This window comes from Oncorhynchus gorbuscha, linkage group LG18 (genome assembly GCF_021184085.1).
Source record: "Oncorhynchus gorbuscha isolate QuinsamMale2020 ecotype Even-year linkage group LG18, OgorEven_v1.0, whole genome shotgun sequence".
NCBI lineage: Eukaryota > Metazoa > Chordata > Actinopteri > Salmoniformes > Salmonidae > Oncorhynchus > Oncorhynchus gorbuscha.
Genome location: NC_060190.1, coordinates 37,995,307 through 38,013,213, shown reverse-complemented (window position 1 = coordinate 38,013,213; position 17,907 = coordinate 37,995,307). Strand labels below are relative to the sequence as shown.

General features: G+C 40.7%; 2 protein-coding genes across 3 annotated transcripts in view; one reads left to right on the top strand and one right to left on the bottom strand.

Moving 5' to 3' along the window:
- LOC124003272 (receptor-type tyrosine-protein phosphatase gamma-like) overlaps positions 1 to 2,832 on the top strand; it is a 285,724-nt gene extending 282,892 nt beyond the window's left edge. For both annotated transcript variants that reach the window (XM_046311379.1, XM_046311378.1), the window contains exon 28: positions 208 to 2,832. In XM_046311379.1, coding sequence (XP_046167335.1) covers positions 208 to 354 — 147 coding nt within the window. In that variant the 3' untranslated portion in view covers positions 355 to 2,832. The remainder of the gene's footprint in view (positions 1 to 207) is intronic.
- A 291-nt stretch (positions 2,833 to 3,123) lies between these two features.
- The window catches only part of LOC124003037 (calcium-dependent secretion activator 1-like), a 155,949-nt gene continuing 141,165 nt past the window's right edge, over positions 3,124 to 17,907 (bottom strand). Inside the window, 10 exon segments of the mRNA XM_046311007.1 lie at positions 3,124 to 4,373; positions 4,375 to 4,496; positions 5,858 to 5,962; positions 8,954 to 9,061; positions 9,319 to 9,351; positions 9,494 to 9,577; positions 9,750 to 9,824; positions 9,938 to 10,085; positions 14,853 to 15,008; positions 16,689 to 16,853. Coding sequence (XP_046166963.1) covers positions 4,319 to 4,373; positions 4,375 to 4,496; positions 5,858 to 5,962; positions 8,954 to 9,061; positions 9,319 to 9,351; positions 9,494 to 9,577; positions 9,750 to 9,824; positions 9,938 to 10,085; positions 14,853 to 15,008; positions 16,689 to 16,853 — 1,051 coding nt within the window. The 3' untranslated portion in view covers positions 3,124 to 4,318.

Sequence of the window (17,907 nt, the reverse complement as noted above, 5' to 3'; positions counted from 1 at the left end):
AACTTCTTGCAACATCTCCATTCAGTCACAGGAACAAATATCACTTTCAGTCTGTGTAAGATGGTGGTTGTCATTGCTCGATCTGACATAACATGTCCACAATCTTAGACCTAGTAGCATTTGAAGTTACAACAGTTGTCAATATTAACAGTTGTGTTAACCTGTCTCTCTGTCCTCCCCTCTCATTGTGTCTCTCTGTCTCTCCAGGAGCACTATCAGTACCTGTACAAGGCCATGCTGAGCCTGGTGAGCAGCAGAGATGGCGGGATGTGCCCCCTCTACATGGACACTAATGGAGTGGTTGTCATAATGGACGAATCAGACCCTGCAGAGAGCATGGAGTCGCTGGTCTGACTGACTGGTTACTGGACTGACTGGTTACTGGACTGACTGGTTACTGGTTTGACTGGTTACTGGTTTGACTGGTTACTGATCTGAAGGGTTCTACTGGTTACTGGTCTGACTGGTTACTGGTCTGACTGGTTACTGGTCTGACTGGTTACTGGTCTGACTGGTTGTATTGGTCTGACTGGTTACTGGTCTGACTGGTTACTGGTCTGACTGGAGTCATTAGTCTGAATGAACACACCGTAGCTCACACCACCACCCGAAGGCACTTAATTTGTACAACTCTGAGAAACGGAGAGAACTTTGGCGGACTTTCCCGAGGCCTTTTTTGCCAGAACTATTGGTTAAATGAATATCGGTAACCTGATTACCTTTTTTTTACACTGATGATATAATGTTTTTTGATATTTATTTGTTTCTTCATTATTTTTGTCTTAATTGTTATCCTGCTGAGGGTTTGCACCTGTTTAAGTTGTTTCACGTGTGGAAAAAAGAAAGAAGCTCTGTCCAGTTTGCACTATACTTTCAGTGTTACTGCCTAAAACCCTGTTAGATAATACAGTACAGTTAGCTAGACCCTGGCTCCACGCTCCACTACCTGCATTGGAACCCATTTTGGATTGTGGCAAAGAAAATACTTTCGCCTCAATGAATGAATGAACAGTGAAGACCAAGGACGACCCTACAGGTCAACATGATCTTCCAGGCCAATAGATTTCGTAACACAGACCATCCCAGTGCAGTACATTTTATTACAGTACAGCTCACCCAACATGCATTGCATCACTATTATCTGGCCAACACTTATTTTGGAAACCCCACCTTATCCAAGGAAAATTTTAATCTGTAGAGATACTATGTTACTTATACATATTATAACTATATTACCCAAATATCCCCATTCATATTTGTAAATTATACCCGTTACTTAGATTTTTAAAAAGTAGTATTAAAACTACTGTGAACATTTATTGCTTTATATTAAGATTTATATTGTTTTGTAATATATATGACTATATCCTTTATCAAAGTAAGCAGCTGGTTTTGTATACTGTATATCATTCCCCCTCTCGCCTTGTGTGGATCAAGACCCATAGTGTCCATTTTGTCCAACCCAGCTCTACATGTGGCTTATCTTGCATCAACTGTTTTACTTAATATAAAGTTTACTTCATAAAATACAGCTTTCATCTTACCAAATTAACGGAGTTCTCGCAGTCTTAACATCATCTCGAGGGGGAAGTGTTTTTCTTTCATTATAACCAAAGACGTGGTTGAAAATTGCAACAAGAAAGTTAGTTGGACTAAAACAATTATATTATTACATGGTTGTTGCAATGTTACCACAAAGTTCTTAGAATGTGTTTTGGACAACAATCAGTCACATGAAGTGTTCATCCTAATGAAAGTCCATATTGTAAAGCCCATACTTCACCATGTGAAATTACGTTTGAACTGGATTTGAACTAACCCCTACACCAAACGACAATATCTACTTTACTCATCCATACTGTACCATGTAGCTATACCCTGTACTTATACATAGATGCTGTAGTTTCCTTCTTTTTTTCTCCCTCTTCTCTGTCCACGAGAAGCTTCTTAAATGAAGTCACAACTCTCCAACATTTGGAGAAAAGTCCTGACTTTATTACATGCTTATTTGTCACAATGGGAAACAGTTTTTGGCAGCCAACAACCATTTGTTTTGCATGTGTAACTTTTAAATGTATCTCCATCCTTATTATTATTAACGTTACGCTTTCTACATATTTCATTTATAACGTGAGTGTAATTTCCTATTTCGAAGGTATGTACATATTTTACTTCAAGGATCAGTCTTCTTGGACGTTCTAATCTTTGCTGTGTGATCATTATAGACCTTTTATTTTCATATGAAGCTTTTTTCTTAGTAACAGTATCCTCCTCTCAGTCATTGTGTTCGTGGTGAGTATGTAGGAATCATGTCTCCATGGATACAAGTAGACTGCCATCACCTTCCAACACAAGTCCACGACTGCTTCTAAAATGGCATCCTATTCTCTATATAGTGCCCTACATTTGATCAAAAGAGGTGCACTATATACAGTAGGGAATAGGATACCATTCTCGATGTTCACCGTAAATCATTTGTTTTTCTCTCGGGGTCAAGAATATGTTATTCCTCCCCATTTTGAATATCAGACTTTTGCTATAGACTTACATCAGACCAGTGTGCGCTATGGATGAAAAAGATTCCGGGAGTCACTGAGTAAAGTTTGCCTCCTCGACCCATCTAAGCAAGTTCAGCAGTTGTTCGATTTTGTAAACGTGAAGAAATGAAATGGTTTGGTCCATTTATTATATTGTCATTGTATGATAGTGCCATGGTGTTGTATTACTATGGCACTGTCATATGATATAATATTATTATAGTGTAATAGTGTTATTTAATATGTAAATTGTATTGCTATACATTAAATAAAGTATGGGTTTTGATGTACTTCATCCTGGTGTTGTCTATTTGTGTGAGATTTACCGTAGTATGAGGCAGGGTTTTCATTGTTCTGCTTTCATGAGCCCGTTTCTATAGTTGTTAACCCCTCAAGGGCAGTTCTATTTTCTATGGTCACAATGTTGCCCTCTACTGGTTGTCAGTAGTTGGTTGACAGTTATCCCTAACCTCGCCATTATGCACTTTGGTGTTTCTCAGTGTGCAGGTTGAAAACATTTCATGTCCCCCTTTCCCTGGGTCAAATAGGTCATTTCCATCTTCTATAAATGACACAAAGAGAACAATTGTGTATTTGTACAGTAATTTTATTTCGAGGCCACAGCTCTTGCATATTACAACTGTTGGCTTTCATAAGGCAAAAGCAAGAATTAATCCACCAGCTAATTGTCACACAAAACGGAAAGCATTCGGAGAGGGTGGGGACCCACGGGCATGCAGCGTTGGCTCAGAATGCAATGTACAGCGGTGTGTATATACAAAACAACAGTGAGACCCAAAGAAATGCCACACATCTCATTCTAATCAAGTACGTAATAGAACTAAAAAGACAGACCCAACTTTCATTTTGGTAAAAAAAAAAACGTTTATTTTCAGCTCTCTTTTCTCTGTAAACGTGCAACTAAATTTCAAATAGATTAGAACCTGTTTTCAAGGTCGTTTCAACAATGTAGAAAGAAAAATATAAATCTCCGACAAGATATCAAAATGGAGCTTTGAGAATATTGCATTTCCAGAATACCCACTCATTTTAGTTCAAGATGGCTGCTGGACGATGTCTTGTTAGTGATAGGGCGAAAGGTTATGAGGTCACAGAGCATTGACACAGATGAGGAACAGACGGTCTAGAACATACTATGGTGCTGAGAGTACAGTAGAGTGAGTAGACGAGATGCTTATCCTAAACAGCATTGAACTTAAATACAGAGGGTCATTTTCAGTTTGAAGCAGTTGGCATCCACTTAAAGATAGTCAGTACAAGGAAAAGGGTCTATACACTCATCGTCACAACAATGTACCATTATAATGAATGTAGAATACAACAAAGAAGCGCGATATAGGTTTGCATTGGACAGGGACACACCTAATAATCTCACTCAACATTGTCAAACAAATGGTACTCCATATTGCTTAGGAACACAGAAATGAATTTAGAAATCAATGAGTCAAAGATATCATCAGTGCTATCTTCATCATGACACAGCTAAACTGTCATTCATGGTTTATTTTTTCAACATATTTATTTGTATTATTTTTCCTCAGCATAGTAATTACTATTTTTATTGTTTATTATAGGTCCTTCATGGGCATTTTGAGATGACAAAGAGGACCTAAAGTGGCTGTCTGAGTAACAGAGTTGGTACATGCATTGGTTACCAGGCTAAGTCATGTGAGAGTAGAGGATCGGGGGTCGGGAGTGGAGACGGGGGGGGTAAAGGGAGGTGTCGGTGCCAGTTCTGAGGTCGGGCGGCGGCTGCAACTCTAGTCATCGTCTTCATCCTCTTCGTCGCTGTCCTTCATGGAGATGCCCCCCCATGCCTCCCTCTTTCATGGATGCGTTGGCCTCCTCCAGGGTCAGCCTGTTCCTCACAGTGTCATACATCTTACTGTTCAGGGTGGAGTCTAGCACCCCCTGCAGACGGAAGTCACGGTACTTTTTCTACAAGGAGATGGATGATTAAGAGGGCGATTAGCAAGTATAGAGGGATGAAGTAGCTAAAGGCTCGACAAATAACTTGTGCCGCTGAGTTACAGGTAGACGCCATGGTAATCAATGACAGTGAATATAAAGATATGAGGGTCTCTACAATGCACTATTAACCCCTACCATACCATTTTAGCCTTGTCATATCCGATTCGAATGGATCTTTTTCCTGCAGTCTGAACAACCAAAAAGCACATGGAATCAGATATATCAAGCCACATTTCATACAAATCGGATTCCTGGTCATGCAACTTGTGTCTGAACAGTCAAATCTGATGAATTAGTTTATTTAGACTGTTATTTTTCATATCTTGTTGCCCGCTAGCTTCTCCGCTGACAGTTTGACAAGAACATGTGGTAGCTCACTAATAGGCTTAGGCGATATACCGTTTATACCGTCGATATACCGACGGTGTGATTTTCAAAACCGTGGCGGGAGTGTGTCCTGTGCCACTGTTTATAAGTTAAGTATAACTATAAGAAATCCAAGATGTGTCAAATAAATTATATCCAGCTGAGGGCTCCAGCTGTGCATTTGATTTGCTGACTTGCTAGCTAAGTGGTTAGCTGTCAAGATCCAGCTTCTTGGCTACAGCAGAGACATTCAATCCCCTCCTGGATCAAGAACCCTTTTTTTGTGCGCTAAAAAGATTGTGCCTAATTGAGTGCACATTCGGTAACAGCGTATACCCCGGTATGTTACAGAGACAATATGACGCCATGAAAATCTGAATATCACTCAACCCTACTAACTAGCTTGTTAATTGTTTACTAATAAATGAGTGAATGTGCTAGAAAGCTAAACAGCTAGCTAGCATGCTAGTTATTGTTCTGAACGTTGGATCATCTTATCCTTTAAGGCTTTAAACGTGTTCTTACACTATGATTTCAAATATTCAAAGCAGCTGGGAGACTTCCATGGCAGACATTGTTATCACATTAGCTTGTTACACATTGACTTCTGAGTAACAGAAAGCATGAGAACCGCCACGACCAATCAGGCTACACCATTGCACACGCACACCTGCCATTACCATGACAACTAGCGTAGCCATGAGAGCAAATGACTAGTCTGAACACACAAATCCAATTGTCACTTGTAACTTGCTGTTTGGACAAGTCAGTATTCCAAAACTGATTTGAGCATTAAGGCCTGCAGTGTGAGCACAAGGCTTGTGTTACCTTGACATGTTTTCAGTGTACATTTTCAATCATCTTCCCATTTTGCTATCAAATAAAGCGACACAAGTGTCAAAATAGTTACAATAGCTGAGATACAGTGCAGATGATCAACCCCTACCCTGGCAGTGAGTTACCTTGACGATCCTGATGAGGATCTTGAGCTGGTAGAGATGGAGCTGCTGGTCCATGCGCTCAGTGAGCCAGGTCCCCAGTAGGTTCATGGTGGCTGTGTACCATTGCTGCAACACACACAAACACAGCGTTCTCCAGCAAAACACACACACACGTAGACGTAGACGCAAACACAAACAAGCACAAACTAGAGCTCTCTGCATATCATGATGCAGCTTGATCTGTTCTCTAGTGAACACACACACACACACACGTCTTACAAGCAAAACACACTAACACATAGCGAAGTACTTTCCGACACCTAACACACACAGACATTTACAGTATTTTCCAGGAAAGACAACACAGATATTTCGAGAGAAAAAAAGACACACACACACACACACACACACACACACACACACACACACACACACACACACACACACACACACACACACACACACACACACACACACACACACACACACACACACACACACACACACACACACACACACACACACACACACACACACACACACTCTGCAGTGGAGAAATAAACACACACTGAACATGCATAAAATACTTCAGGAAAAAAGCCAATTAATTCTTTCAGAATTCCCATTTTTCCAAGCACTGCATGGCACTAAGTAAATCCGAGGGAAACAATGAAATGATTAATAAATTGCCAGGGTATATTAGTAGTGCTAGCTAGACATTAAAACTATAAAATGTTCATGTTTTCTGGCACAAACTTTCTGTCTCCAGTACAATCAGGGACAGAAATATCTACTTGACACAAGTTGTTCTTAGTAGGTAAATGTCTAAACTGAACATAATATGGCATACCCATATACCATTTGTACAGTATATTGTAAGGGGATCTGAATTTATCAGAAATGCTTTACTTCAAATGATCTAGACCAGCACTAAAGCCTTGTGAAGGTTCTTCAATACACATAAGCAACACGACAACACCGTAGAACATTCATTCTACATACTGTAACTTCACAGTCTCGTTTCAACTCGACCATTTGCCGAAATGAAATCATAATGACAAAGTGAGTAAATGGTTATAGGCAGGCAAGGAGCAGACAGTTGTGCTATTTTCTTATACCTTATTTGAAGAATGTTTCATTCATTCAGAGTGTAGGATAAGATTGACCCAGATGATTCATAGCAGAGAGCAAGTTATAAGAGAACAGCACACGAGAGAAGAAGAGTGATGAACCAAGGAAGATAGGAAACGGTCGTCCTCCTTCGAACGTCCAGAAAAAGAAAAATGAACTTTGAGTCATGTGGAGTGAGTAGGCAGGGCCAGGAATGAAAGACCTGAAGGGCTAGGATTGGACCTGGCTTGGTTGTTTCTTTTGTTAGTTTGATTGGTCTAATTGCTCTAATTTGATTGTAACCAGGTTGGTTTTTGTCCTGTAGAGATGACTGGTTGGTCAGGAGGTTTTTGGCTTGACACTTGAGGTCAGACTTTAGCGGATGGATGCCTGTCCACTTCACACTGTCGAGTTGAGCCTACAGTATGTGCGTGCAGTGCATGCAGACCTGGAAGGAAGGTGGGTTTGGTGGCTTCGTGGGTGGCTGGGTGAGTGCGTGCGTGCGTGCGGTTGGTGGGCTGTATGTTGTAGTATGACTGAGGCATAACTCTTAGAGGTGGAAGGTCATGCTAGAAGATGTACACAGGAAGATTATTTGACTTGAAATCATGCCTTATCAACATAATGTGCTAAAACAACGCGACATTAGAGATAAGTGCCACTTTTTTGAAGAAAAGAGGAGGCGGCAGGAGTTATGGGGTTAATAAAGAAAGAAAGAAAGTCATTGAGAGAGTGAATAGAAAGAAAGAGAGAGAGACAGAGAGCGCGAGAGAGAGAGAGCGAGAGACGCAGCAGAGATACTACATGCAAAGAGATGGTTTGAATATAATAGCATTAGGAGGGAAAATAATGTTAAACAAAACAAAAGTTAATCATCAAAGACACTCCACAACTAACGGAAATACAACATTACAACAAACCAAAACATCCACAGCTCAAAAGACATGAAACAGTCAAACGTGGTAGTGCTGGGTAAGGCCAGGTTAGAGCCAGCTACACAATCACACATCAGAAACAGTGGGGGGGGAGGGGCTGTACTCTTAAAGCAGTGTGGAAACACAAGGAGAGAGACAGGGACAGTCGGTGTTGACCTTCAAGATGGAATTAAACACGCTTCACAGTAGTACATCACACCTTAACAAACACAAAATACACGCCGCTCTAGCACATAGCAGCACACGTCACAAACACTCAAAGCCAACACACACACACACACACACACACACACACACACACACACACACACACACACACACACACACACACACACACACACACACACACACACACACACACACACACACACACACACACACACACATACACCTGTGCACCACAATACTGTACAGTTTATAGATTTCAGGGGTATGAAGCAAACACACGTCACCGTAGTACACCTCACGAAAATGGTGGACACATTATTTCTAATGTACCACATAAGGATTATGTGCTTGTAAGACAGTGCTCTCATGTCATTGGCTTTTGCTTTGCAAGACCGCTTCAAGGCGTGAACGTGCATTTTAAAATGCTGTATATTATTTGGTATTGCTTAGACAAAAAGGGAAAGTTGGTTATGACGTCTCCTAGTGTCGGAGTTTATTAGATGACCTGTACATCGTTTCATTTATCTTTCTTTACCCAGAGAGCACTGCTTTTTCGATAATCCTGCCCGATGGTGCTTGCTTGGACTCTTTGCTTGTAAGACAAAAGTGATCCAACCAATCCACAAAGGTCCAAAAGCACTGTGGCGATGCACACCAGAATAGAGTGGGCAGGAGCAGAGAGGTTCAGAGAACAGAGGAGAAGAGATAGAGAGACGAGGAGAATAGCCTATAGAGAGGAAGATAATAAAACACAAGCCTCTTCTGTTCCAGGCTGTGGTAGGCATACACACAGCGCCTGGTCTTAAAATGTGACATATAATATCCCTATTCCTGTCACAATTGTTTTGCCACATTCTGGAAAGCTCCCTCCCTATTGGTCAGGGGGAGACGGCATCTTACTTACATCAAATAACCTTTCTATATACACCTCCTCATTGACCTTATCTCGCAGAATGTCCTGAGAATGGCGGACACAGGTGACGTAACCGTCTGCAACGTCCATCCCAGGCTTCTGCAAACACAACCAGAAGAACATAGACGTTGTAAAATTGGTCATTTGTGTCCGATTTAGATGATATTGAGTTTATTAGTCACGTCTACGGGGATGCAGATTTGGAAACATTTATTGAGAATACATGAGAAATGTCATTAAAAAAGTAGAAAACTTGATTCAATGAAATAAGGATGTGACTTCCTTTCGGACTACATAGCTTTTTTTACTGGTTTGACATTTTTGACGGAGATCGACTGGGACCGTGGCACACTTACAGGGACGTCCACATACTTTGAAGCAGCTTTCACCTGAAATTACAGGCAGATTGTGACAAGACAACGTGAGAATTCCATCATTTGCAGTCACCGGTATACCTCGAATAATTGACGGAAGCATAAGTGCCATCTGGTATGATATTGGAGGCGGTACAGCAGAGAAGCCTTGTCTTACCGTGAATGACATGAACGACGAGAATAGAGTGCCTTCATCGTATCGGGAGATCTTGGCCAACAGACCCTCCAGAATAACCACAAACTGAGAAGTGGGACACGCAAACAACAGTAAACACACAAACGAATAACAACAACATTTATCCCAGACTGCAAATCACCTTGGTCTACTTTTCTAGTGCCACGAAGCACTACGAGGCCAACCACAATACGAGTTACGTATCATCAGGGAGGACAAGAAGAAAAACTAAGTGTACCTTTGCCACCATGAGTTGGATCATGTCCTTTACACTCTCCTCAATCAGTTCATCTATCTGGGTGTGATACTGTTTCTGAAAGAGATATTTAACACACATTTCATCTCCTTGGGTGGTACAGTTTTAGTAGGTGATCCCTTCTGGGAATTGACCCCACAACCTTTGCATTGGTAGTGCCACAGTCTTACCTCCTGGCCCATCTCCATGGCACACAGCTTGGAAGACTGGTCCTTTGCGTCCACCATCACATTGAACATGGTGCATATTGCTGCGGAGATGCGGAAGTCTGTTCCCCTGCTGCTCTTTGCCAGCTTGGACTCAAATGCCATCCTAGTGCTGCAACACACGTCAGGGAACATCTCTATGTCATGTATGGTATTTAGTTTGAGGCAGAGGCTCATGTCCAGCCACATGATCGAGAGACACACACACACACACACCAACACTGGCAGTACACAACACCACACACCAGTGTTCATTTTGGCAGCCATTTTAGTTTTAGTCTTTAAATACGTTTTAGCCTTAGTCACATTTTAGTCATTTTATCCTTCGTTAGTTTTAGTTATTGTCAGTCGACTAAAACTCTTTAGTGACTAATACAAGACTTTAGTCTTGTATTAGTCACAGCTCTTTCAGTCTTGTATTAGTCACAGCTCTTTCAGTCTTGTATTAGTCACAGCTCTTTTAGTCTTGTATTAGTCACAGCTCTTTCAGTCTTGTATTAGTCACAGCTCTTTTAGTCTTGTATTAGTCACAGCTCTTTTAGTCTTGTATTAGTCACAGCTCTTTCAGTCTTGTATTAGTCACAGCTCTTTCAGTCTTGTATTAGTCACAGCTCTTTTAGTCTTGTATTAGTCACAGCTCTTTTAGTCTTGTATTAGTTACAGCTCTTTTAGTCTTGTATTAGTCACAGCTATTTTAGTCTTGTATTAGTCACAGCTCTTTTAGTCTTGTATTAGTCACAGCTCTTTTAGTCTTGTATTAGTCACAGCTCTTTCAGTCTTGTATTAGTCACAGCTCTTTCAGTCTTGTATTAGTCACAGCTCTTTTAGTCTTGTATTAGTCACAGCTCTTTTAGTCTTGTATTAGTTACAGCTCTTTTAGTCTTGTATTAGTCACAGCTCTTTTAGTCTTGTATTAGTCACAGCTCTTTTAGTCTTGTATTAGTCACAGCTCTTTTAGTCTTGTATTAGTCACAGCTCTTTTAGTCTTGTATTAGTCACAGCTCTTTTAGTCTTGTATTAGTCACAGCTCTTTTAGTCTTGTATTAGTTACAGCTCTTTCAGTCTTGTATTAGTCACAGCTCTTTCAGTCTTGTATTAGTCACAGCTCTTTTAGTCTTGTATTAGTCACAGCTATTTTAGTCTTGTATTAGTTACAGCTCTTTTAGTCTTGTATTAGTCACAGCTCTTTTAGTCTTGTATTAGTCACAGCTCTTTTAGTCTTGTATTAGTCACAGCTCTTTTAGTCTTGTATTAGTCACAGCTCTTTTAGTCTTGTATTAGTCACAGCTCTTTCAGTCTTGTATTAGTCACAGCTCTTTTAGTCTTGTATTAGTCACAGCTCTTTTAGTCTTGTATTAGTCACAGCTCTTTCAGTCTTGTATTAGTCACAGCTCTTTTAGTCTTGTATTAGTCACAGCTCTTTTAGTCTTGTATTAGTCACAGCTATTTTAGTCTTGTATTAGTCACAGCTCTTTTAGTCTTGTATTAGTCACAGCTCTTTTAGTCTTTTATTAGTCACAGCTATTTTAGTCTTGTATTAGTCACAGCTCTTTTAGTCTTGTATTAGTCACAGCTCTTTTAGTCTTGTATTAGTCACAGCTATTTTAGTCTTGTATTAGTCACAGCTATTTTAGTCTGGTAATAGTCAGTGCAGTTTTTTCTATTAAATAATGAATATTAGTACATTTGAATGACACTACGTGGAAGTGTTTTTACAACTAATGCCGGTTTGCCTGAGGCTGATGCCGTGCAGGTGTTTGTACACATGCATATACACACACTCTCATTCCAATAAACACATACAAGAACACACACATACATGTAATAGTGCCAGACATGCACACAAACATATACAGTTGGCATTGCTGTTATGATTTCAGTTGTCCTTGATGTCCTTTGTTTTAAATGTATTATTTTGTTTATATATTGTTTTGCATTGTTGTTTTCTTCTGTCTTTTCCTTTTTACTCTTTAGTTCATTCTCTTAGTTGTTGGTGCATTGGGGGGTTCTTGGGGGTGGGGAATGGAGTTAATTGTATTATTATTATTTTTTTAATATTCCAGGGGGGGCACTGTGCGAGGGTTCTCGAATGGTTGAGGGACAGCTATTGGGGAACTGTAGGGGGATCTTGGAGGGTTCGGGTTTCACAAGATTGTGATCATGAAAAAGGACACTATGACGTATATTTTATATCACTATCATGCACAAACACCCTCACACAATAAGGATGGCTCTGTTGCGGACAGTTTCATACATGCTTGATAGTGTCTTGATGCTGTATTGTTTGTCCTTCATGTTCGAATACTTTAATGTTACCCCTTCCTTGTGGTTTTTGTAATAAATAAGAAAATAAATTAATCATATTTAGGCTACCTCTGACTTTATCATGTTCACATTTAGATAACCTTTTCCGACTAGGCCCTTGTCTTCCTTAGCTGCCTACATTGATATTGTGGCAGATTTTAACCCATGACAGCTATATTGAACCATATAGGGTACAAAGCCTTGGCTACAGGTTAACCTCTTGAACCTCTGGGGGCAGTATTTCATTTTTGGATGAAAAATGTTCCCGTTTTAAACAAGATATTTTGTCACGAAAAGATGCTCGACTATGCATATAATTTACAGCTTTGGAAAGAAAACACTCTGACGTTTCCAAAACTGCAAAGATATTGTCTGTGAGTGCCACAGAACTAATGCTACAGGCGAAACCAAGATGAAACTTCAAACAGGAAGTGAGCCAGATTTTTGAGGCGCTGTGTTCCAATGTCTCCTTATATGGCTGTGATTGCGCCAGGAACGAGCCTAAACTTTCTGTCGTTTCCCCAAGGTGTCTGCAGCATTGTGACGTATTTGTAGGCATATCATTGGAAGATTGACCATAAGAGACTATTTACCAGTTGTCCGCCTGGTGTCCTCCGTCGAAATTGGTTCTTAATCTCCAGCTGCATGTATTTTTCCATGTGATTCAGAGGAGAAACCAAACTGCCACGAATGACTTATCATCGAATAGATATGTGAAAAACACCTTGAGGATTGATTCTAAACAATGTTTGCCATGTTTCTGTCGATATTATGGAGTTAATTTGGAAAAAAGTTTGGCGTTTTGATGACTGAATTTTCGTTTTTTTTTTCTTAGCCAAACGTGACGAACAAAACGGAGCGATTTCTCCTACACAAATAATATTTTTGGAAAAACTGAACATTTGCTATCTAACTGAGAGTCTCCTCATTGAAAACATCCGAAGTTCTTCAAAGGTAAATTATTTTATTTGAATGTTTTTCTTGTTTTTGTGAAAATGTTGCCTGCTGAATGCTAGGCTTAATGCTATGCTAGCTATCAATGCTCTTACACAAATGCTTGTTTTGCTATGGTTGAAAAGCATATTTTGAAAATCTGAGATGACAGTGTTGTTAACAAAAGGCTAAGCTTGAGAGCCAATATATTTATTTCATTTCATTTGTGATTTTCATGAATAGTTAACATTGCGTTATGGTTAATGAGTTTGAGGCTATAATAAACAGGTTAAACAATTTACAGCTTTGATTTCCTCACCATCATAACCGTCAAGGGTGGTAAATAACAGTGGTTTTCTTGAAAAGGGGATCATTTGAGCTTTCCTAAAATGCCAGAAGTATTACTGTACTCCTAATAATCAACACATGGCATTTGTTTTTTCCATAGGAAAAAAGCAACCACAACTCGCATTTGCTGACCGTTGCGCAAGATTAGGCAACACAAATGAATACATAACAGCGCACATGTTATTTATTCAAAGCAAAAATAGCCTACATGAAAGTAAGAGAGAGTAAACATTGTTACCCCCCTTTTATGACCTTGTCTCATCACTGCAACTCGGGAGAGGTGAAGGTCGAGCCATGCGTCCTCCGAAACATGACGCGCTTCTTAACACCCCATCCGCTTAACCCGGAAGCATGTATCAGAGGAAACACCATTCAACTAACGACAGAAGTCAGTCTGCAGGAGCCCGGACCACCACAAGGAGTCACTAAAGCGTGATGAGCCAAACCCTCCCCTAACACAGACAGCGTTGGGCTAATTATGTGTCGCCCTATGGGACTCCCTGTCACGGCCGGTTGTGACACAGCCTGAGATCGAATGAGGGTCTGTAGTCCCTATGGGACTCCCGGTCATGGCTGGTTGTGACACAGCCAAGTATCAAAGAAGGGTCTGTAGTGACACATCAAGCACTGCAATGCCTTAGACCACTGTACCACTCAGGAGGCCATAAACATTGTTTCTAGTTGAGGTTAGTTACAAGTCAAGCGTCCTGGCTTCGCATCACTTCAAAAGATTGACAACTGACTGAAGTGACCGCCTGGGAGCTGTGTGGGTGAGAGCAGGGCACATCAGCTCAATCAGACCACGCAACTGAAAGATGTCAATTCTTTCAATGAGAGGATTGCATCGAATATTCTGCATGCATGCTTATGATTGGACAAAACAGATGAAAAGGAGTTTCGTGTCAAATAAAGATGTCCATTAGTCTCACTTGGAAGTCTCGTCTCATCACATTTTCGTTGACTAAAATGAAAAGTAATTTGTAATAATTATTGATGTTTTTTCCTCCCAAGGCATCACGTCTCGTTATCGTCATAGTTTTAGTCTGGAAAAATAGGTCGTTGACAAGTACTTCTCGTCATAGTTATTGTTGACGAAATAAACACAGACACCCACCCCCACACACACCAATACCGACACAACACACAGATAATAACACACCCTGACATACAGTACACACACACACACACACACACACACACACACACACACACACACACACACACACACACACACACACACACACACACACACACACACACACACACACACACACACACACACACACACACACACCGTTTGACGCAATTCTCAATCATGTCGCTGGACATGAGCTTCATGCGGTTCTCCAGGTGTTTGGCGAACTCCTCCTCGGGCCAGTGTAGGTCCCTGATGAAGGTCTGTAGCGCCTCCAGCTTCCAGAACAAGTCCTCCGACGTCCCAGAGCCATTGCTGCACAGCCACGGTACACCCAAACACACACAGGTCAGAAACCAAAGGTCACAGAAGATAGAGGGGTCAGGGGGGTGTAGAGGAGGATGCTGGTCATTCACATCTCAACACTGGGGTCAAAGGTCCTTTATTCTGACCACACACCGGCCGACTGTTTCAGAGTCGTTTCCCTCATACTAAATTCAATTATAAATAACATATCGTCAGTTTAGACAGAGCCAGTGTATGGGAAGAATAAGAGGACAGGGTTGAACATAACATTTCAATAACCATGCTGTAGCACCTGGTTATTAATAGCCTTTTAGGTGTGGAGTGGGTTCATGCAGGATAGTCACTGCAGATATCGCACACACTGACTTGTGTCTGTAATACAACACAGGGGAGTGGAGAGGTGAGGGAGGGCATGTCCTGAAACATGGCTATCATTGTGTGTTCAAACGTAGGTTTAATTTATCTCTATTGAACTTGGATTTGTTTGGAGTATACACGATCAATCACAGAAAATAAAACTCCAAAAGAGCAGCCCACTCTCTCACTCCCCCAATGTCCTCAGGCTGGTGATACAGGGTGGGTATATCCTATTGTACAGTAGCTATTAAACACACCATGCAGTCCTGTCTGAAGGTGCTGCCATCCTGGGTAGAGCTGACTGGGATAGAGGGATGCAGGAAAAGAGGGAGGAGAAGAGGAAAGGAGGACAGGAGAGGGGGCAGATCTCTACTGCGTTGGATGCCAGCTGCCACTGAAGTGGTGGTTGCTTCAGAGCATTGAGCGAACAATCCACCCACCCAGTTACCACCGGGAAGAATCACTACCCACTTACCCACCCCGACCATAGAAATAAAACCACTAAAACAGAAATACCCATTGACTGGAATGGGGATGTCCATTCTTGTGATTCAATTTCTATGATCCCACCCTTTGACCACCTGGCCCCGCCCACCCTATCCCACTGGCCACAGACAGCCATGTGAGCCAGGACCAGCAGTATTCATACAGGGTGCTGATGCGATGTTCAACTGTACCTTCCATAAGCAATCACTGGTACAGTCAACTTTTCATGAGCACTACGGACTAACCACTGCATTCTTTACAGCTAGTGAAAACTGTAGGAGAGAGGCGGAGAGATACACATTGGACAGAAAATTCCAGATTATCATAATGTCCACTGTCACAATAAATTTCAGTGCAACAAGCCCAAAACCTCCAGTGAAACATGGTTTGGATCTGTATCTCTATACCTCACAGCTCAACGGCATGCATGTTGAGAGGAAATGAGAGCTTGTCAAATAGCCACTCATTTCAAGAACAAACAAGTCTAAACTTTAAACAAGCCTAAACTACTGTCCGTAACCCCCTTGCAGTGCTCTTGGCATGAACATGATATGATCGGTAAAGACTGTTTACTCCAGATTTTATTTGAGGAACGGAATGGTATCTGTAATGCGTTTGTAATGTGTGTGGTGTGCACTAGCCTATGTAGTTGAGAAACAAAGCTATCTTCCCTCACATAATGCCTAAGCAGGTCATTGGCAAGGACATTTCAAAATCTAAATCAATATTTTAATTTGGCCTTCTATTGTCAATGACCTGCGACAAGGGGATCTAGGGGACATCTTCATACCAAGGCAACACGATGCTGATGTACATAAATCTAAGGTGAACTAGTTGAATACACACTCAGGGTCATAGATAGCAGCCATCCATGTCGGGGTGGAAAAACTAGGCATTGTTGGAAGGTTAACTGATAGTCCTGCTACTGGCGGCAGATTTGGTACTTTGGGAATTTGGAGGTTGACATTTGGTATTTGGAGATTCACATTGGGCAGATTACTTGTCAAACTCCTGCAGAAGAGACAGACAAAAAGAACAAAATAAATCCAGAACAGTGGCAATGTAGATGCTGCTGCAGTTCAAAGCCATGTGAAACTGTGCAGTAAAAGTAATCAAATCCAGAACACAAGAGGAAAAGTCACACAAAGAAACAGAGCATCTTCAGACATAATATGTAAAAGTAACACATAGACAAGAGCAACAGTTAGAGAAGCAGTTTTTTTTCTGAAGCACATACAAAAAGAGGACCTACTACATTCAGAATAAGCGGTGGATTGTATGCATATATATATATATATATATATATATATATATATATATATATATATATATATATATATATATATATATATATATATATATAAAAGGAGCAGTAAGGCAAAACAGCAAAGTTATCCAAAAGACCTATTGTCTATAAATATGTATTTTCCTTTGAGGTTTAGAGCTTCTGTAAAAAGAGCTTCATTTAAAAGAAAGCAACGCACATGTAAATGGCATGACAAATCAATAAGTATTGGTTGTAAAGTGAAAAAGAGAAAGTTAGCAACACAAAATACACTGGAGAGCTTCTATCCCTAGTGACATTTCAAAGCACACACTATGAGGGTTTAGTCCACAAAACAAAAGGATGGAAATATTGGAGATTGACTTCAACTAAACGACATGCGACCTAGTCTGGGATGAGGGTCCCGAATGTGGCACAGTATTGCCTGTTGCACTTTTGCAAGTTTACCGCACAATATCCGCGAAAGCTTGAAGCTTCCAATCACAAAACTAATATATATATATTTTTAAATAATAATACCGTACGAGTCATAGCTACCATCATATTCAGGTTTCATTTGTTTCTGGAGTTCGAAAAACTCATTTCCGAGACCTATGTCTCCTAATAAACGTTTTATGAATGCCTTTTGGGATAGGTTTTCCTTATCAGAAAATAAACTCCTTATCTATTTACTCTCCTCAAACTGTTCTGGCTGAGGAGTTTTCTGAGGCGGTCAACAAGGACTGAACAACATGACTGCTCTCCTAAATATAGTCGTCTAGTAGGAGTGTCTCCCTCCTG